The 23,337-nt window shown below is 32.1% G+C and overlaps 1 protein-coding gene across 1 annotated transcript; it reads right to left on the bottom strand.

Annotated features, from left to right (window-relative positions):
• Positions 1-2,543: 2,543 nt before the first annotated feature.
• On the bottom strand, positions 2,544-17,400 carry LOC131844452 (putative beta-carotene-binding protein). The gene is made up of 6 exons (XM_059193347.1): positions 17,330-17,400; positions 6,783-6,925; positions 6,239-6,330; positions 4,991-5,127; positions 3,970-4,119; positions 2,544-3,635 (listed from the first exon to the last, which is right to left on the bottom strand). Exons 1-6 carry the CDS (start codon positions 17,394-17,396, stop codon positions 3,481-3,483), a joined length of 744 nt encoding a protein of 247 aa, XP_059049330.1. The 5' UTR covers positions 17,397-17,400; the 3' UTR covers positions 2,544-3,480.
• Positions 17,401-23,337: the final 5,937 nt, after the last annotated feature.

Here is a 23,337-nt window from a genome sequence, read left to right as displayed (position 1 = left end):
TCCTATGTATATTATGTATGTGTTGAAGAAAAGTATTTAAGTACAGTTGTTTAGTATCCATAAAAGAAGCTCTGTTTTGTTTGAGACTAGATGGCGTTGTGGAAATTATCGGGTTTTTTACCCACGATAATGTAAGGTTGCACCCGCCTGCACTAACAGTATATGGGGCAGTGGAAAATGAGCATTAGGTCTAGTCAGTTAGCACATCGTGACAAATTCACAGTAATTTATCACGATGGTTTCCAGATTCAAGAACCGCGTGGAGGATACAAACAATCCCCTCCCCCCAATTATCCAGGGTTATCATTTACTAGCTGTACCCGCGACTTCATCCGCGTGGAATTCAACTTTATTTTTCTAAAATAAAAGCAGCCTAAGTTACTTCTTATTATAACAGCTGCCTGCCACAGTCGCGTCTAATCGGTCCAGCCATTTCAGAGGTTAGCCGGAACAAATAGACAGACAGACAGACAAAAATTGTAAAAAATGTTATATTGGTGTATGTACCGTATTCGTTATTCATATGTATGTAGTAAAAAACGGTTATTTCAGTATTACAAACAGACACTCCAATTTTATTTATATGTATAGATTATATTTTAAAATTGTTAACGCGGGTTATCCCTGGTTTAATATAACCCGCACCCGCAGTATAGGCACTTACTGCATCACTTACAACATAATTACTTCGTTTTTGTTTACCATCTCTTGTGACCTTTTCTTTCTATATATATATGATATTAACACGTATCAAGTAAATACTATGTATATATTAATAACCCATCAAGTCTACCCCTCAAGCGATACACAATAAGATATAAAAAGAATTTTTCAAATCCTACATTTCGTTTCAAAGATTAACACGTTCAAACTAAACAAACTCTTCAATTTTATATAATACTATATATAGATTAGTTAAATATATAATCTAATATTAAATAATATGTTACTTCACTACACTTATATAAATTCAATTGGTCGTCGGTTCGTCCCGCTTAATTAATTAGGTATACCAATTTCCTACGGACATAGTTTCAGCGAGTGGCTGTCACTGGTGAGGCAAGAACGGTCAAGGCAATCGGCAACTTGACAACTCGCGGATTATTGGCAACCCAGAAATAAGATCTAACTGTGAAGATGGAAAATGCTTTCGCAATCGTCCTGCCCGGGTTACTCCAGTAAAATTTTTATTTAAACCATGATGTGACCAGTTTTGGCGCAATATATAAAAGTAAGCCCGCAAATACGTGAATAATAATATTCAGAAAGAAATTTTGATTTAAGTTGAAGGGATAAATTAAAATAATAAAAAAATAGTACAAAAACACTTTTTTCAAAAAAACTCGATAACTGTAAGAAATATGAAAAAAATGTTTTATTTTAACGATGTAGAAAAAAAGTATACAAACAGATCCTCTTCATTTTTTCATTATCTGTTGTTGTTTAGCCACATAAATTATAACCTAATTGAGCTCATTGTCTTATATTTTTTAATAAAATTATAGTATATATCCGAATCTCGTGATGGCGCCCCCTTCAACGAGGCGCCCGCATGCTTTGCATGCCCGTTTCCGCCGGCCCTGGCAACAATACATAGTGCCTAAACTATGGTAGATTTACTTTGACAATATTAATAATTTTGGTTGCGTCTTTAGTTAAAGGGTTATTTAAAATACTATTATAGAGGCCAATACCGTTTCGAATACAAGGGATCAATTCACGTCTTAAATGACCCACTCCGATTGATTTCCAGTCCAATTCAAACGGGAATCGAGATTACGACGGCCTGAGCCGAGGTTCGAACCCCTAGCGGTGTCCTCAGACTATAGTCGTATCCGTCATGCGGGAGTTGGTCTTCAGCCACTCCATAAGTCCTTCCGCAGGTTTGGAGTACCATTTGTACTCGCCCCTTTTCTTTTTAATATACATATAATTTTGTTAAGTGAAAACATATATTACTTATTACTTTATTTAATAGCCATAATGGTTACGCCTTACTTCCAATAGTCGTGACTTCGATTTCTCGCACGATGTAAATATTTGAATTCTTCAGTATGATTCTTTGTATTGGTCTAAGAAGTTTCGGACTATGTATTTACATAAAAATTATATTTTAGTATTGCCATTAGTTGTCTAGTGCGCTTAAATGGCACTGTGTGAAATGTCCACGGTTATTATTATCATTATTATTTCCTAAATAAATATAAGAGTCATTTTGAACAGAAATATCAAATAATTCTGGTACAAATGGTTTATTTATTTATTTATCTTAGGACTCGATGGCGCTGTGTAAATTGACCCGAGTTACTATTATTATTCTCCTTGCATATGTTTTGCCCCTATTCTGAATTTCGATGATTTCCTTTTTAAACTAATTAGAGTCCAGATTTATTCAGTGCGAATAATTCAATTGCATCGATTGACTTAACTAATTCATTGACGAAAACTTGCCCAAAGGAAAAAAAAATCTCATAATAAACAAATTTATTAGAACTAGAAAAAAAACAAAGAAAACAAACAGACCTTATTATTTGATATTTTTATACAATTGTTTACGGAATATGCATTTATTTAATGTTTAATGAGCATTGGTAGAAATAAAATATACTTATTGACGTAAAACCAATACCAACCGCATAAATAATTAGAAAAAAATTCATAGATTATAAAAATATAACATTTCATACACGCAGTATACATATATTATCGTGTTATATGTAATATAACTAACTAATACAGTGGTACTTTTTTATATAAATATAGCTTGGCATAATGCAGTAGAACTTATTCTGCTTGCTGCAAAAATACATACATATGGCAGATACAGAACAATTTATTATTCATTTTTGAAAAATAAAAACTTAGAAGCAAGTTATGAAAAAATTAAAAAGTAGTGATAAGATCCCTTTTTCTGAATAAAATACAACTGCTTTTATTGTCAAATATGAAAATATGTATTAAATTATGTATTAAAAACTATTACTCAATAATTGTTTTTAATACATAAGTCCTCTTACTGCTTCCGTAAATACAAAGTACATACAATATTATATAATTATACATCTTAAAAGTTTTTGTGAAAAATCAATCAAATATTCAGTATTTCTGATGATTTTATGAAACTTAACAATAATCACAGCTAAGCTCTATAATACACATATTTATCACACACCGAAATGAGCGATTTAAATGAAAATGTATGGATATTACTCAATTGTCTTTTATCTAAACTGTAGATAAAATCAAATTAAATTATTATCAAAATAAATCGAAATATTTCTGTAAATAATTCTATAAATGTATTCAAAAGAAATATAATTTAATCAAACCACGAATTTATTTCTGAAACTTCGGATGGTTCAATAAAATAGACGACGTAATTCTATATTCTTAATTAATTCTAGATCCTAATTATTATGTACTCTTTGCTATTTTGTATAGAAAACATTTTAAACTAATAATATGTCATACATAAATTGTCTATGGTTTAGGAAACAGATCATCGTAAGCGATACCGTCTACTATTTTGTTCGACATTTCTAGCACTAACTCTGTAACAGTCTTTTCCATGGTAGGCTTGATCACCTTTAAGAATTCGCCTCGGTTCTGGTTGAGAATAGTGTTAGCAACGTCTCCTGAAAAATTCATAAATAATATTTAATATCTTCACGGTTATAATTCCAAATGGAGTAAGCAGAGACATTGTCAATATTTGGCATTTTCGTCAACGCAACTTGACCACAATTCGATGAAAATTTTAAAATATTCTCCAATGACGATCCATATAAATACCTTATAGACAAACCCACATATGAAATATTAATTTAAATATAAATTATTATCTCTGTGGTCACGGCACATGATTTATTCAGAATGATAAATTATTATAAAACGAGAGGAAATTCATGAAATGTTATGACAACCGAAATCATATCGGATACCAATATGTGTATACCTATGTCAACATACCTAGAGCTTGGTTTCCATTAAAAAGTCCATCTATCTTGATAGTATAATCCTTAATATTAATATTGTTGTCCATTTTAGTAAATCTCATGTACTCGACGCCATTTTGATCGTAAAATTCGGTGTGTAACATAACATCGGCGTCACATTTCACTGAAATATTAGGATTATAGATAAATAATTATAATTAGGTCTACAAACTATGTATATGTTTGGGAGGAGGAGAGGGAGTTAATGAACTCAGATTCGTGTATACTTGTTTTTTATAATTCCAGTCCAGGATTCAGGACTAAATTAAAATTTGTTTTAAAGAAATAAACAGTATTAAATGTAGCCTAATCTAATCTTTTCCTATTTCAAAAATAGTAGATGGGGTAAGATGAAAATTAAAAACCAGTCGGCGTCTCCGAACAGCCATTGGGTCTCGTTAGCCTTCTACCGCGACTCTAACATTCGCGCGAAAATTTATTGTCTAAACTATAGTACATAATACACGGCCTCTGTGGTCTGGCGATTAAACATACCGCCTTATTTCCAATGGTCATGAATTCGATTCCGCGTACGATACGACAAATATTTATATTCATAAGTATGATTGTTCATACTGGTGATTTCTATGTATATTGTTGCAAACTCTTTACACATTTTTATATATTTATTTATCTACCAATTTTAAATGTATTTTATTTAGAATTGTCATATATTTTTATTGTTATTTTTTGTCTTAGAACCGTTTGTAATCGTATCTTCATTATAAGTATTTACCTTTTTTTATCCATTGTTTGATTTACATCACGCATACAGTCCATTCATTCTATCGCCCACATTAAGATCCATCTTCGCTAAAAAACCAACCTAACATTTTCATGTCAAATATTATGTTGCAAACAAAGAATATGTTTAGAAATAAAATGCATTTATCTTTCCATTTGTCTATTAGGTACGCAAAACACGAGCATCTAGACTAACTAGATGGTGCTGTGTAAATTGACCTAGGTTATTATTACTGTAATAACAATCTTACCTGCGTCAATCTTAAGGTTTCCGTCCCCATGGATCGGTAAACCCATCAATATATTAGTGTCCAACTTATAAGCGCCATCTAAATGCATCTTTGGTATGCGCAGACGCAGTTTTATATTCAATGTATCCAAATCGACGCTGAAATATATAATATACAAATATAAAATACATAACATGTAATTTACAAATTCATTTATATGATAAAATAAGTAAGTATAAGTTGCTATAATAATAGACCAATTTCAATTAATACCAGCCGCGTGCTTAATTTTTTAAAAGTCTCACATAGCTAGAGTAACAACAACAAAGTGAATATCGTTTGTTTATTTATAAATTAACTCTTTATTGTACCAAATGTGTATAATAAGAATTATAATTTAACAAGAAATAAGTTATATACATACAGCGATCTTTTATTCTACTTTTTAGTACAGTAGAAAAGACAAAAGTAACAGATAGCGCTTAAAAAATAACAGGAGAATAATATTTTAAAAGAACCATAATATATATTTAATTAAATTAAAGATATTTTCACGTTTTATTTGGTATCCGATCCCCTGTCCTATTAAAGGGATCAAGATCACGACAGCCTAACCCTGAGGTGTCCAAGATTCGAACCACTAACACTACCCTCAATTTGAATTTTGAATAGAAACTACTATATACCACAGATAACATAATATTACATATATATACTAAATTTATTACGTGACCATGCAATATATACAAACGTTTTTATTAGTTAGTAGTTTTTTCCAGGTATTCACTTTCTTATTTGGGTAATTTGGTCACTGCCGTTGATACTGACACTAGCTTTCAACTTGGCTGTACTCTTTACTTCTAAGTAACCCTCTACAAAAGTTGTTGGTAGTTGCAATGTAATACTCTTAATAATGTGCTGCTACCTATTAGCAGTTCATAGAATTAATAAGCTATTTGTTGCTTTTGACCGATAAATTACAACCAAGTCGATTATGTTCCGAATGCAATGCCGCTTTTTCTGGGGTCTTCAACAGATGGCGCTATTCGAATATAATTTTTAATTGATGTGAAGATAGATTGCATAACTGAGAAAAGCAGATGAAATCGCAGATCTCAAAAAGCAGATGAAATCGCGAGTAACATCTATTACAAAAGGCATATTTTGCCGTATCCAAAATATTTTTTCTACTAGCTTCATTCCATTATAATAGCTAAAGCACTTAACAATATATTAAGTTATCATTAGAAAGAAATAATAAATATTTACCTTAAACTTTTAATAGTGAAATTGCCAACACCAGTGACCTTTACATTTTTGCCCACTATGTTCAGAGGACTTTCAATTGCGGTTACTTTAATCTGAAAAAAATATAACAATTGTTTTTATAATAAATTTTAATATTTTTATTGTATTTACCATTACCATTACCATCATAGAGTGAGAGCAAAGAACACTACTACGTAAGAGTTCACAGTACCCTTCTGCAAACGAAACCAAAAATAAATCTATGCAACCATGAATAATGGTAGCAAAAAGTATGGCATCCAATACCAATGATAGTAAATTTTTTCACAACGGCACATTTGCTTGCTTGCATATATTCATTTTGATGGATTTGTCCGCATGCGCAAATCCACAATCACAATTTTTGTACAAAACTTATCATTCATCTATGCAAAAATCTCTAATGCTTCCAAAAAACAGAAGCAATAGAGATTTTCGGACAGAATCAATTTTTATAAGCTTTAGAAATTTTTGCATAAAATCAATTTTTATTGAGGATACAAAGAAGTAAATAAATAATAGATACCTCATGTATGTAGAAAGGATCAATACCCGGGACATCAAGCTCCGGCAAACCAGCAGCCAACCTCGGCCTCAGCGCCTCGACGGAGTGACGCACGCAATCGTCTATTGTATTCTGATCCCGTTTGCATAATTGGATGTAGCTGGCTGGAATTATAACACGAACATTAATGTAAATGTACAATGCACACTGCGCGACTCGACACCGCAAACTCCGTCATAGAGGGCTGTTAGTTTTTACTACACTGTTAAACGGTGTATACTAGGGCTGTGAGACGTACGTGAAACAGACGTATGAGAGTACTATTATTAGTCAATTGTTCTATATAATATGATACAGAATTAATTATCCTCTACTTACATATTACTGTTATTTACATTAACTGTAACTTGGAACATACAATTAACGATGTTGGTGTATTCAATATTGTTAGAACGAGGTTAGCAATCGATGACTAGACTGGCTGGTATGGCAGACGAAGTATGTTTGTATATTTGAAAAGAGAATATGTGACGTCATATTGATGTAACTTATCTATATTATTGTGTATTATATTATATATTTTTTGTTAATCAATATTTCTATGTTGTTTACTTGGGCACCACTATACTTACTCTGTTAATGTGAGGTAAGTTTAGAGGTAACTTCACTCACAAATTTGTCACGCTTGTCACTTGTCATAACAAAAAATTAATAATAACCATGAGTATTTTTTTTGCTATTTCAACTAACAAATAAATGGAAACAAACAATAAAATAAATAATGTTAAAGAAATAGTAAAATTTTCTCTAAATTATTCAATGATGCCATTTTTCTATAAAGTATATTTTTTGTATTGAAAAGGTGGCAACTCTAAACTATACACGACCCTAGAATTAGGGGCAATATATAGCAGTGATGGAGACAGGACAGAATCACTTCTTAGATCGTCCCGTGTATAAGCTAATCGTTAGCGACAATTATCGTCTAGGAAGCTTTATAACTACATGTGTAGCGAAATAAGAGCAGATCTTACACCACTGCTCCGATATAGCCCTTAATCATGTGTAGTTAGATTCTTAACGTAAAATAAATATAATGAAACACCTCGTTTTCTATAGACGTGCTACAACATAGCGAAATCTCCGTAGCAAACAATGGTAGTTTCCCGCGCAGTGTGCAAGACACCTAACTCAAGATGGTAGTCGACCAAATCGTAAACACAATACTTAAATCACATTAATGAAAATAGTCCCAATTTCAAATTAGTAGACTTTGACGTCAGTTATAGGGATAACTCACATATGTGCTAACTGTGGAGGACCGTCCTTCACAGTTAGTAACATGTGTGGTATGGGAGAGAACAATCAGAGAAATTATCGGATTGTCTAATTTATGAATGTCCCTTACAGTTAAATAGATACGTTATTCAAATGAAATGAAAATATCTTTATTCTCATGTAAATCTAAAATATAATTGTAATATGGACTCTATTCTTCGCATTTAGCGTCTTATCTGGGTCATTGTGCGTGTAGAGCCGTAACTACTATAGTATACCTTATTTTTTTTTCGGACTACTCTAATGATGTTGGCCGCAGCTGGCCTTTACAGCTTCACTGGACGATAGGGGGCGAGTGCAGATCTAAACCCGCGGAAGGACTTATGGAGCGGCTGAAGGCTAACTCTCGCCTGACGGATACGACTTTAGTCTGAGGGTACCACTAGGGGTTCGAACCTCGGCTCAGACCGTTGTAATATCGATCCCCGTTTGAATTGAACGGGGGATCTAACAGAGGGATGACGGGGGATCGATCGGAGGGACAGGGAGTAACCAGCCAAGCTCCTCCCAGAAGCGCAAAAGCTGGTATCTTCACAGGCTTCACGGAGCGACCTCACCGTTCCGAGGATTTGTGTTCGTTATATGGCTATTACACTCTTATGATATGTCAAATCTCTCATTCTTATTATTTAAACCAGTATACACTAGTAATACATTGAATATTCTATTATATAACGTTGTTCCTATATACTATTAGTTAAAAACCTTACTAATATTACATCTGACAATATTGAACAATTGAAACAACGCCATCTAGTTCATACCAAGCAAAACTTGTGTTATGGGAAATAGACAACTGGTATAAAAACTTGTTTTTGAATGATATATTTAGAAAACACCCAGACCACTACCAACTAATATACTCAGGAATACAAATGTTTGTATCGTGCGAGGAACGAACTCGCGACTATGAAGCAGTATGATAAACCGCTAAACCACCGAGGCCGTCTGTTTTGTACCTACTGTTTTGTATCTCTTCCTAGCATCTTAAAACCAATAAACTTGGTCTGACTTTTTATAATTATGAGCTTACCTTGAGCATTCTTTATAAATCTACTGTAGGTCAGCAATAATGGCAATAAAGAAGTTAGATATTATATTATTCGTCATAAAATGGAGATATAACAGTATTTTTAAATATATTAATAACTAGCAGTACCCGCGACTTCGTCCGCATAAAATAGTGAGCTTCACCAAATAATGAAAAAATATTTAGTTATGTAACCCAATAAAAATCAAATATAAAATTGCCGATTCTTTAAAAATGACGATTAAAAAGTAACCTGAGTCCTTTCTCGGGATCTAGACTATCACAGGTAGTCTTATCCCGGAACTACCAAATTTCATTTAAATCGGTTCACGAGTTTTAGCGTGAAAGCGAGACAGACAAACAGACAGAGTTACTTTCCCATTTATAATATTAGTTATTATTAGGACTATTATAATGTCTTTAACATTATAATAATCATAAATATAATATATGTAAATAACGTAATAATAATGTCCAACAACAAAACTTCATTAATATTCATTAAACATATTTTCTTTACTAAAAGCCTTATATGTGGACGTTAGAGATTATTATGCAAATAAACATAAACTAAATAAATAATAATAATCTTTATTAAATACAGGACATACAAGTATCGATATCCTTGTATCGAGTTTTATTATAGCATAGTTACAAGAACATACCGCCACGACTATTATCTTAGATGAGGTGGTTAGAGGTATTGTCAACTGTCGATGTTGTGGTGAACTCGACACTTGACTTGTATCGCTCAGTATATTTGTATTTAACATGGCAGGGGAAACTTATTTAGGTTGGGTAAATCCCGGACCCACCGTTGTCTGTCGGATTATTTTTGTTTTCTATTTCTAGCATAGGGGACAAACTAGCTGATTATGATATATATATTTGATATCAGAGTGAGACCTGTGAGCCAATCAGAAATATAAATTGATGAATCATTTGTTTTTGTTTTCGGCCAGATTTAAAGTTAAGTTTAAATCATAATAGAAATCCATTCATAAGTTCACATAGTAACGAATGGGTATATGTATATAGGCTACCTTATACTGGATAGGCTAACTGATAGCCTATCCAGACGATATATGCTACCTAACTTCATGCTCATCCTATCATCTTTCACTGGTGATCCGTATACCGTTAGTGCAGGCTGATGCACCATTTGATTATTACGAATTGAAAAAAAAAAATATTACCTACTTGCCTGATCACAGTTATAAAAACATAACTAATACTCGTACGTATAGTTATGTACTTTTTTGTTTGATATATAATCAAATTCGCGACCAACGGAAGGCGTGGCAATGATTAAAACCACTACCCCATCGAGGTCATCAATTCGCTTCCGTCTATAAAGACAATCGTGTTAAGAGTACCTAAGTATGTGTAACAACAAATAAGTTTAATGTCTTCCTAGTTTTAATATAATCAAACGCAAATAAATGACTCAGGTTCCAGTAAATTACAAGAAAATAAAGTAGCACAGTTGAAAAAATATTTAAAACTTTTATTTAAAAGAGCATCACGCAAGTTTATTGCTCATTCTTCTTCTGATGACTCTAGATTCCGAATGAGTGGTAGAATAAAAAAATATGACAATTTAAAGTGATTATATTAAGATTATTTGATTATTATTTTTATTTCTATTAATGATTCCAAATTTGAAAAATATAAGGTCTTTTTCAATTTCGAAATTTTACGATAGCTATCAATTTGGTAGAATTTATAGCTATTACAGTAATTTATTTGCATAAATAAACAGTAGCAAGTATTTAAAATGCAAAAGACAGTACAGTATAAAATACATTAGACTTTTAGTAGTTGGCTGGGCTTTTTATTTACGCTTACCACTGGGCTGCTACTGAAAATCAGTGTTTTGCTCGCTGAGCAAATTGTTCACTCTCTTCGCTCAACCCTTTCGTATCCCTGTGGCACCTAATATGTATTTTAATGTTTATTTTATGTTTTTATTTTATGTGGAAGTTAAAGTATTATGTGTTGTTTTTTTTTATAATTATTTACTATTCTTAAGTGTTATTTGAATTTTGTTTGTACTCTCTTTGTTATCGGGATACGAATAAAGATTTTTATCTATCTATCTATCTATAGATAGATAGATAGATAGATAAAAATTTGTGTTAGTTGTAGTTCTTACCTACGATAAACCGGTCAATCATTGTAAATAGTGAAGAAAATATTCCGTAGAAAATTATACTCCACAGCTTTACTAAACCAAAATGGGAACTGGTGCAGGGCCACTTTTGGTCGTCCAAACCCGCAGGACATATGGAGTGGCTAAAGACCAACTCCAGTTTGACGGACACTTACAGCTTCTCTAAACCAAAATGGGGAAGGACTTCGATCCCCATAAGATAGGAGAGATCGATCGGAGGGGTGACCGAGAAAGGCAGCGTGGTATCACTAGTTGTCGATCGCTGCTAGGCTCTTTCTGCTAGACTGTATGTCGTCGATTTTGCCAGCGAGAGTAGCCTCAAGAATGAGTGATTCCCAGTGACAGTGGCGATGATGTACGTAAAAAGACTTAGAATTTCCACTATGTAATATTATGTTATCTGTAGTTCCATCATTTACAGCCGACCCGTAATTATGGTGCTTGAACAGCGTTGAAATATCGGCAGTTTATAAATAACGTAATCACAAATATTCCATTGGTTTAAATGTACAAATAAAATGGGCAGCCCTGAAACTTGATAGTGTTATGATACGAATAAATGTTACTGTCTCAAACCTTTTGCATAATGAGAATAATAAACGATTATGCAACAGTGACGGCCATCAACTTGGTGATTGAACACGACAACTCTTAATATCTAATAATAAGGCATGAAACATGAATTGTTAAGAATTACACATCTATTATCACATACCTACGTGGATGTTACGACTACGACATTGTATGTAATTTCAACCGATTGTTATGTTTGTTGTAATTAGCTTCATAGATTTGGATATATTTCCATTTGCCATGTTTTCGTAACGAATTATTTAATTACATTAATATACATTCACAACAGTTATCCCAGATAGGATAACAGAGACTCTTTCCACTCCCAACATAATGGTAGAAGCAACACAAGACATGCTCATATTTCGCTGAATATATTTCAATACAATGTTACCATATATCGAGAATTAATTTAGTTTATTATCAACATTTCTATCACCGGAAAATCAATCCGAAATATATGAACGCTATATTTAGAGTCATCGTCTTTGCCGGCGAGGACGGTGTCGTGTATTAGAGTGATAATGAGGTAAGAATGGAGCGGCAGGAACTGTAAGGAGGTTTATTACAATTATGGGGTCGTCTGGGTCAACAAGACCATATCTCGGATAATGTTGTCGCGTTAGGGCGTGGCTCCTCCTCTACGTAGTCGACCGTACCGACCACGAGGAAGTTCGGATGTGACTAGGCGGAATTGAAGTAGCGTCGAGACGCTTCCTTCAAGATATGATAAGTAGTAGTTACTCGTAATGGATAGTCGTGATATGAACAAACCATTGCGAGCCAGTTCGTATCATTTGTAATGCTGCAATAAAACAGTGGCCTGGTCAAATAGGTAGGTACATCAGAATGGAGCGGTCACAAGTTGTGTATAGTGTCAAATTATTGTTAAATTGTTAACTTCCTCCTATCGACCCTCGTCCAAGTCAAATGGGGATCGAAAGTTGCGACATCCAGAGCTGAGGTTCGAACCCCAAGCGGTGCCCTCAGACTAGAGTCAGACGGTATCCGTCAGGCGGGAGTTGCCCTTTAGCCGCTCCATAAATCCTTCTGCAGGTTTTGGCGTGCCATCCGCATTCGCCTCTTGGTGGAGCGGTAGGCCAGCTGCGACCAACAGCATTAGACTAGTCAAAAAAATGTTAAATGACATTTTACTATGGCTAATTAAGTAGCCTTCTGAGTACTATTGCGTATATGCTATATCTTATACTGTATTGTACTTTTGAATTAAAATAGTACATGAATATTAAAAATAATATGAGCAAATATGGGAGCAAATATTTACCTTATTTCTGCTTAGGTCAAAGATACCTGTGTAGAAACCCGTGAAATGAGAGAAATATCCAAATAGATATATTAAGATGATAACTAATTACATTACAATACATATTAATCACTTTTTAATTATTTCATATCACTTAGTAATTCCCGTCATTCTCGAAAATGACATTTAAAGAGTTGATGAAATTTATTATTAGGGATAAACCAGACATTTACTAAATGAGATTTGTATAAATTATTATATTCTTGTATATTACTATATATCTATAATCAAATACATATAATTCTAAATATGTCGTATAGAATACTACTCACACATAGAAAACCTTTTTAAAAACACATATAGGTAATAAATTTGGTATCAAATAATTAGCAAACATAATCTCTACCTATTGTCTATTTTATTTTATTGCGTGTAAGTAAAATCTATACATATATTAATACTTTAAACGTTATATTAAAAAGTGGGTACTTCTTTTTTACGAAAATGCGCGAACGGAATAATATGAATCTTCGCACATTTATAGTTTATATAGAAAAAGAGTGAGAGTGATATTTTTTTTTTTAATTATGCATGAAAATATATTATAACAATAAAAATACTATAATGTATTTGACACACGCACGTATATATACTGTATTGTTTGTTGTTAAAGTCTAAAATAACAAAATATAATGAAGTGTAGTCAAGTATATATTATTTAAAAATATATTTAATATACCTATTTAAATAGAGAACATATCATAATTCAAGTTTACCTTTTTAAATGGGTTTCTGAAAAAATACTTCAAGAGATATGTTTATTTGCATTCCGTAGTGTAACAATAGATGTTTGTCGACGTAATATCATCATAAGAGCACTGTGGACCCTATTGGATATATCATTATCATAATTATCATCCTTTCAGTCATTATCTCATAATTTGTTGTATTGTGACGTTATAATGGAACATTGTATAGATTAGTATAGAATCATCTTATTATGCACTCGAAGTAGACTTTGAAAAGTCGGAAGTTTTCCTAATTTTAGATGATTTGAATTGTGTATCACTTTCCTGTCACCTAAAACATATGAAAAAAACCAATAAATTAAATAATGAGCGCTTTGCCAGATTTCCGAGACAATGTAGGTAGTAAAATAAGGTCACTGCTGCTTAAAGTTCCGCCTAACAGCCAATCAGACAGACGACAAGAAGATCTCCTCGACCGCAGAAGCGTTTGGGTCAGTCAACTTCTCACTTGTGTGGTATGTATTTACATAAAAATGATTTGGACTTCTTAAATATTGTTTATTGTTTTAATCAAAACATTATAGTATTTTTATTGTTATAATGTATTTTCATGCATAATTAAAAAAAAATTATCACTCTCACTCTTTTTCTATATAAACTATGAATGTGCGAAGATTCATATTCATTCGTTCGCGCATATTCGTAAAAAGAAGTACCCACTTTTTAATATAACGTTTAAAATAAAATAGAATAGACAATAGGTAGAGTTTATGTTTGCTAATTATTTGTATATGTACCTAGTGTAAATATACCATAATGCATAAACATGTCATTCAAAGACGCCGTTTTTGTGTTTTTTATAAAAATACATCAAAATTATCACTTTTCTGTGTATCACTTGTCTGGATTCATTTATACAGGAATGTGATACCCTTACGGGAAAGTGATAAACAATCACTTATATTCCTAATTTCCTCTTAATATTATTATACACATATATATAATAACTCCTCTTTTTTCCACAGAAACTAGAAGATCTTGTATCGTTCACTTGTTCTGACTGTGTATCGGATAAAGACTATGCAATAACAACTTAAACCAACCTATTTAGTGATTTTTTAACTGATTATTATAAAAGTTTTATTGTAATATTTGGTGCCATACTAATAATTAAGTACCTACATAAGATTTCTTAAAGTTACTACCTCGATCTCTTTAAGATAAATTTAGACTTTAATAGTCTTAAGTGCTACAAAAGCTGGTTTAAAATAGACTGTTATTATTTCTAGTCTATATTTTAGCCAAAACTAATGTTATATATTAAAATAATATTACATACCAAAACTAAGCATATTTAAACAATTGTTTTTGCGATAGAACAAATTTACTCCCCTATTGTATTGTTGTGATTACCATCCCCTTGTAATTTAGAAAAAATCTCGTAATTTCGCTAGTGTTCCATTTTCTAGTCAATACAATAGGTAATATTATTCACTCTATTTTCTTAATAAAAATATTAATATATTGTGCACTGTAATGTATTTTTTCGGGTAAACTATCGCCTTTTTAATAAAACACAGGCTTGGAGCGATCCATCCCCATTCCCCATCCAATTCAAACAGGGATCGAAATTACGATGGCCTCAGACTAAAGTCGTATACTTCAAGTGGGAGTAAGCCTTCAACAGCTCCATAAGCCCTTCCGCGGGTTTCGAGTGCATAAACGCCAACTGCGGCCATCATTAGAATAGTTTGAAAAAAAAAACATCAATCCAATAGTGTTGGATTAAAACAATTTTCCAGAGTAGATCAACCGTTCTGGTCTAGTCAATGTTCTAGTCTCACAGCCGAAGATTTAGGTATTTTTATAAAATGTAATATAGTAATACAGCATATAATTAACCAGCAGGTCCCGTGATTTCGTCCGCGTGGAATTTAATATTATTTTTCTAAAATAAAAAAAATCTGAAATAAAAGTAGCCTAAGTTACTTCTTATTACATCAGCTACCTGTCAATAAAAGTCCCATCAAAATCGGTCCAGCCATTTCAGAGATTAGCCAAAACAAACAGACAGACAGACAGCCAAAAAAAAAATATATTTTGTTGTATGTACCGTATTTATATTCATATGCATGTAGTAAAAAACAGTTATTTCAACATTACAAACAGACACTCCAATTTTATTTATATGTATAGATGTATAGATAATAATGGTACCCTTTCACGACTCTTACAACAGTTGTGGTAGTCAGAGGCGTTATCAATTGCTGATATGGTATAATAATTTCACGTATCGGGAGGAAAGCCTATCACCCTTGTTTTTCCCATCATCATCGATTATTATAAATTACTTTAACTCACGACCTTTCGCATTTAAATTGGGCTAAGAAATAACTAATAAAAATTTCTGCCTTAAAGGGATCGAAAAGAGGATTTGGGAAGTTGTATTCCGTTAATTTGAAACTCTGAATGTATTTCAGAGTTTCCAAATTATAAATTACGTCCAACTACAAAAACATATACTTTAGCATACAAACAAAGCGTTTTTATGGACTATTTGGTGCAAATTTATCCCTCAGGGCGTGACATTGGAGGTAATTTGTTTAACCTAATAAGTTATATTCTGTAAGTTTTAAATTTAACATTTCATTATGTGACATAACTTAAAAATTAATTTTAGGAAGGAAGTTATAATAATATTTTATTTAATACTAATTAGTTCTATCAGTGACTAGGACTTCATTCGGGTGAGTCACTATTTTAATATTAGTTATAAAAAAGTAATTAAACCATTTTTATAATTTAAATATGTTATCCATAGACACAATTTGACCGCTATGTTTTTTTTAGATTAAAACCGATTAAAAAAGAGTGCCAGTTAAGTTTCTTGCCAGTTCTGAACCGAAACAACCGAAGTAGCTAGCCGGGCTGAACGTTAGGGATACCGATAAAAACATGCATAATCTGCCAGAAGGTCCTATATAAATTATCAATTTAGAGATTCAATTTGACTCTTTATATAGTTGAATGAGCTACATGAAAATGTAATGTCAAATAAAACTTTCACCTGAACAGCATTACTGAACAAAGCTATGCGGTATTGGATTACAACCTTATAATCCATATATTTATATACTACTAGCTGAGCCGTGCAACTTCATCTTAACCTATTTTTTTTTAATTATAGCCTATATGTTATTATGATGTATGTAAAGTTTCATCAAAATCAGTACTTTCTGCGTGATAGAGTATCAAACATCCATACACACTAACAAACTTTCGCGTGTATAATATTTAGTAAGATAAATAAAAAAGAATACTATGTCTAAACTAAAACTAAATTAACTTAATAAATTAATTAAAAATATAGACCAAATCATCCCCGGATTTGCTACCCTTACATGGCAGACTGGCCGCTATATATTATAAAAATATACTCACGTATCTGTTTGAGATGGACCCCACAAAAGCAATATATAACTAATATAAAAACTGTCGATCGATACATTTTTACAAAACACAATACACCGAGTTCCGACACCGGCTACGACAATATTCTGCACGCCACTACCAGTGTTTCTACTAATGAATAGTATTTTATAGCTGAGTTACCTTAGAATCGAGTTATCAACGAAACGAAGATCAAGGTTAATCTTATAATAATAGTAACGCTGATACATCATTGTGTATTACCTCACATAAATAATAAATATCACAATTTCTTTTTAATATATCTGACGTCCTCGATGGTCTAGCGATTTAGCAGACTTTACTTCCGATGGTCGCGGGTTCGATTCGTCACACGGTACAAACATTAACACAATTAATATAACAGAAGTTCCATAGGAAGATAAGTTGCTGGATTTGTTTTCACAATTTTCGTTTTGTTATTACAATTGTATTAAAAGTCTTTTTGAATAACTCCATGCTGTTTTAAAGCTAGAGTCGGTAAAACATTTCAGAACCTGTGAATTACAAAGTTTCGCTTCACTTATAATATTGTATATATTATAATTATTACTAATAAATACAAATAATATTACCCAGGGATATTATTATTATTATTTGTATATTACTATTGTACAATTCACACAACGTCATCTAAGTCCCAAGGTAAGCAAAACGTGTGTTATGGGTACTAGACAACTGATATAAATTCTTAAATAAATAAATAATTATCTTGTAAATACATACATAATACATATAGAAAGCACCCAGATCGGCACACACAATCATAGTTATGAATACAAATGTTTGCACCGAGCGAGAAATGAATCCGAGAGCTTCGGAAGCAAGGCGGTGCACTAAACCTCTAGTCTACACAGGCTGTCAAAAATAAAACATTGATAAAAAAAATATCATAAACAAGTACTTTGTAGTAATTAAGTGGAGAGATTAAATATGTATTAATGAATAAATAATAAACTCAAACGGTTGCATAGAGTAGAATCTTATATATAAAATTCAAATTACCAAACTCCTCTGAAACTTTACCGATTTTTATGAAATTTTATATACATATTCAGTAGGTCTGAGAATCGGCTACTATCTATTTTTCATACCTCTAAGTGATAAGGATTGTCCACCCCTAATTTTTCTATTATTTTTCTATTACATATATCATTTCATATTATATATGAGTTTCTATATATATGTCATTAAAAAATACATACAACTCTAAATTTTCACCCTTCTATCACCAACCTCTATTTTTTTATGGCGTTATTAATTTATATGGCAAAACAACGTTTGCCGGGACAGCCAGTAGTTTTATATAGTTACTTCAGTTATTGTTCTCATGTAAACATAAACACGGTAATATCCGTTAATAATGGGTACAACCATTCCTTAACAAAACTGTACTTTAAATTTAATGTCGTGTCATCTAATGAATACATATTTATTGCATTTTGATTCCAACGGATGCAGATACGGCGGCTACTGACGGCCTCGGTGGTCTGGTAGTTTCGCTTATTTCGATAACCGTGGGTTCGATTCCTCGCACGGTGCAAACATTATTTTGTATTCATGAGTATGATTATTTGTAATGGTGTGGGTGTTTTCTATATATATGATGTAAGTATTTACAAAAAAATCTATGTATTTATTATATCCGTTGTCTAGTACCCATAACACAAGCTCTACTTACCGTGGGAATAGATGGCGCTATGTTAATTGTCCAAGGTTATTGTTGGCTAAATTTAAATGAAAATATCGATTTATCTCACGGCACACACACTTGTTTTTATTAATATGCTTTGTATCAGTCTGGGTGTTTTCTATGTATATTATGTATGTCCTCATGTCAAACTAAAATCTAGGCAACTGATATAAATACATATATGAAATATATTTTAAAGGTTTATACCGAAAGGTTGGCGAATTATCGGATGCATTACTATATTTAGACAACTGAGAATATCACGTTGCCAGGAATTTTATCGAGTTAGATTTTTACAAAGTCGGCTGTATGGATACATCTTTCTCGCCTGAAATCAGTTGTCAGACTCGCTTTATAACATACAAATATCGGTTGAAGGGTAAAATATGGAAGTGAAATTACCGGATACGAAGGCAAAACATCTTAATCCTCTAGAATTGTACGCATGAGTGATACTACTGATGTCACATAATAACTTCTTTTTTTTATTATATAGTATTACATATATAAATATTACTGTAAATGTTTTACTTCGTCCGTGGATAAGTTTGTCAAGTTTGGCAATTCACGACGAGCAGAATCTATACTCATGGTGTTGGCCGCAACTAGTTTATAGCTGTAGCGGAAAAGAAGTACCAGAGTTTGTACAAAGTCTTAGTAATTAAGTAATCGGAAGATTTGCTTTTATTTTGTTTATTATTTATATTGTTAACCAGGAATTAGGACATTTTCTCTACGTACGTCCATGTAAAGCCGGGGCAAGGGCCTAGTACTACATAAAAATACATCAAGTATTTAAAAAACTACGTGATTAACATACGTCCATTGCGGTTTTTATAATAAAAATAATCACAATCTATTTTTGGCGTGTTTTTCTCTGCGGTCCGTATTCGTCCGCTCTAAGGTTTTGCTTGGCAATTGCGTCAGTAGCCATGGAATCTTTTGACAATGGTAATATTAATACATCTCTGTTGAATAAAAAAAATGCTTGACGGAACCTACTTAAGTATGTATAATAAACAATATAGATATTAATTAAAATTCTAATGTTTCTTTATAGCGATGTGAATTTTTTTTATTTGTTTCTATCTACGTAGGTAAAAATAGATAGAAACAAACAAAAAATCGCAGATAGTAAGTTTAATTGTTTTTATTTTTTTATTAACTAAAGTGAATCTCCCATTACTATGTTATATATATATAATTTCATTTCACAAAAAAATAACTTCAATTATTAACAAACACAGCTATGTTTAATTTTTTATTACGGTTTTATAATCATTATTCATCATACCAAGTACATTGTTAGATTATGCTACTAAAAACTACATTCTTATATACTACATATTATACGTTGGGACTATACTGAAGACTTGTATTTAAAAATCAAACTAAATACTGAATTGATAAAACGAATACCGAAGAAAACATACGTACATCGTAATTTTATTGCGTAGACACATTTCAGCCAGCCGCAAATCCGTTTTTTTTATTTAATTGGTAAAAAGGATGTGATATGGCAGATTATAGAGTAGAAGTAGAAGTCATAATATCTTTGTCCTTCGAAATTGCATTGTATCTCATTCATTTATTATTTTTACAGTTCCAAGGGCGACACCCTTATGATATCCAAATTGTTGTTCTTGTTTTATATATAATATCTGTTGCGCCTGACCCTCAGATAAACTGTTATAATATATGTCCTTCAATTTACACGAAAAATATTACATTAAAGGTCTTGTCGATTCTGTCAATATTTATTTACTTTTTATGCGATTTTTCAAATGCGTACGTCCATGCAAAATTTGTCCTCACAATTAAAACACGACAAAAAAGAATTAACTAATACTATACTCAGATAAGTGCAATCGTTGTGAAGTGATGCGTTTACATAGATTCGTCAATAGATTTTTATTTACCTACATAGATTATTTAATTTTATGACTTAAGAATCTACGTGAGACGTGAATTTGAATTTATACAACTTATAATAATTACTTAACAACTATAACTTTAGATTTACACTACATACAAGTTACTTAAATTCAAAACAAGGAAACTTTTACGTGTAAAGTCTGCGTGGGTATCTTTAGCTCACCTCATTATTTCCCCAGTAGCTTGCTAGCAGCTAGCAACTGCTGTGGGAAAAAATAGGAGTCACAATATACATATAGCGTAATATACCTAGATACGAGTACGTGTATAATCACATATTAAACATTGTAACAAAGGTTCACTTGACACCAATGATCATAATGCAGGAAAAATATTACATTCCTAAAAAAATAACTGCTGATTTGGATTTAGATCAGATTTAGCTAATTCCGACCAAACTATGTTCTTTTACGGACCGTGTTAATTCTGTGACACATTGTAGAGTAGACAACAAAACTTTGTGCCAATTTCAATATTTGACTAGCTCTCCAGTGACCGTAAACAGAATTAGCAAATAAATTTTTAAGTACTAGTATGACGACGTTGTATTTTGAGAGATGGCAGACTCGCCCCATATTTCATTATATTTTAAGCTGAAGTGAATACAAAAGCATACGTCGCGTCCGAATAATAAAATAAATTAGAATTAGATTAATTAGAAAAATATATATAGTTTACTCTTGCAATATTGGGTTTACCTACTTCAGTGGATTCTAATCCGAAACCTGAGTATGCTATTAGAAAAATCCTATACTATAGTACAGGCTATAGTCTCTAGAGAAAACTCGAGATATGTTCAGTTTATTAGAAAAGAAACGGGGCATCCCACATGTAAGTGATTTCCTTATAACAGCTAAACAAAGTTACCTAAATGAAGAAACATATATGTGTATCACATTTATTTATTCAGTTTGTCCTGACAAAATATTTTTATTTGCAAACAGCAACAATCCAGAGTATTATAGAGTCGTAATTAATAGAAATGTTACGTCCATTAGAATGTAATCGTATATCTATTAGCTACACTAACAGGCTTTGGCTGGGCAGGCAACAGACTTTGGCTGAGCAGGGAGAAGAATACGTGCGGTGAAGGTAAGTGTTGGCGTACGTTGGGAAAGGGGGTTTTACTTCGTTTGCCGACATACGTTAACTATCTACACCCGAGATAGTTAACGTACAAGTACAACGTTACAAGTCCCCGAAACTGCTCAGATTTTCCCTCTCTGATAAAAATAGTCTCGGGTACTGCTCGGAGTTTCCATCTCTGACACACGATAGTCCCGGCTCCCGTACGGTGAATCAATGAAATGCTAAAAAGTAGAACTATTTTATATATCACATTTGATCTATTTTTAAAATTCCTTATAACATTTTCCGCTCATTTGTTAGGTATAACGATATACTTAAAAAAACTATTACTTCAATTACAATATCAAATTTGAATAGAACAATATACAATATATTATTTTCTTTTTAACAGTTTCTGTAGATGTGCGTCAAAATTTTAAAATAAAATGACCGGCTTAATATTGTTTAAGGAAAAGTGAAACCTGTTCTTCTTGTTACAAGTAAATAAACAAGTAAGTACCTAATCCACATTAAACCAGAAAGCATATATATAATATTATTCTGCGGAAAATATTATTCGATGACAACCGTGAGAACAGGTTTATTAATACAATTTGCGCTTGACGACCAGCTTTGGCGATCATTTTTAAATTAGGAAAACTCTAGCTAGAGTCGTTGAAAATACTTAAAGAGACAAAGAGATTAAAGAGAGTACTAATGAGAACTTATAACACTTATTCAAAGAAACATTCATCAGTTGACATATTTAGTAATAGTTATTGCAAATTTCGCAGATGTCTCCATAGTATTATAAGTTCTAGTTGAATCAGTACAGGTTTTTTATAGGTAGAATTTTAAGTTGTTTTTTATGTTTTGTTAATTGTTAATTGTAAGCACAAATTTGTCACATAAATGTCATAGTTGCCTATAATTAAGGTTGCGCTTAGTATAATAAATAGATTGTAATGGATTATATATAATGTAACAGTGTTGGTGTAAACCTGGATGGTGACCTAATAAAAAAAAAAAGACAGACAAAGCTTTGTCTCTATTTAATGTATTTTCACCAACAAACAAGAATTTCCTGCTATTTTGTTTTAAAGAATCTAGTCTAGTTCTACGGTAGCGAAATTGCAATAGGTTCAAAGACATTACCGCAGTTCTCCAAAATGGCTACACAGTAGGAATTCCCAATCATAATGGGGTCATGAGATACTTAGTGCTATCATGTTGGTGCTGTATATGATTTGACACGCATACTTACACAAAAAACAATAAATATTTT

Source organism: Achroia grisella, unplaced genomic scaffold (genome assembly GCF_030625045.1).
Source record: "Achroia grisella isolate CSIRO2021 unplaced genomic scaffold, CSIRO_AGI_Agris_v1 utg402, whole genome shotgun sequence".
NCBI classification, from domain to species: domain Eukaryota; kingdom Metazoa; phylum Arthropoda; class Insecta; order Lepidoptera; family Pyralidae; genus Achroia; species Achroia grisella.
Note: the sequence above shows the minus strand (reverse complement) of the source record. Positions and strands in the feature narration are given on the sequence as shown.

Excerpts from the sequence above, each read along its gene's own strand:
- LOC131844452 (XM_059193347.1), bottom strand. The coding sequence starts at position 17,396 with ATGTATCGATCGACAGTTTTTATATTAGTTATATATTGCTTTTGTGGG. Across the intron at positions 6,926-17,329 it reads GGTCCATCTCAAACAGATAC|CCAGCTACATCCAATTATGC; the intron begins GTGAGTATATTT and ends TTATAATTCCAG. Across the intron at positions 5,128-6,238 it reads TTCACTATTAAAAGTTTAAG|CGTCGATTTGGATACATTGA; the intron begins GTAAATATTTAT and ends TATATATTTCAG.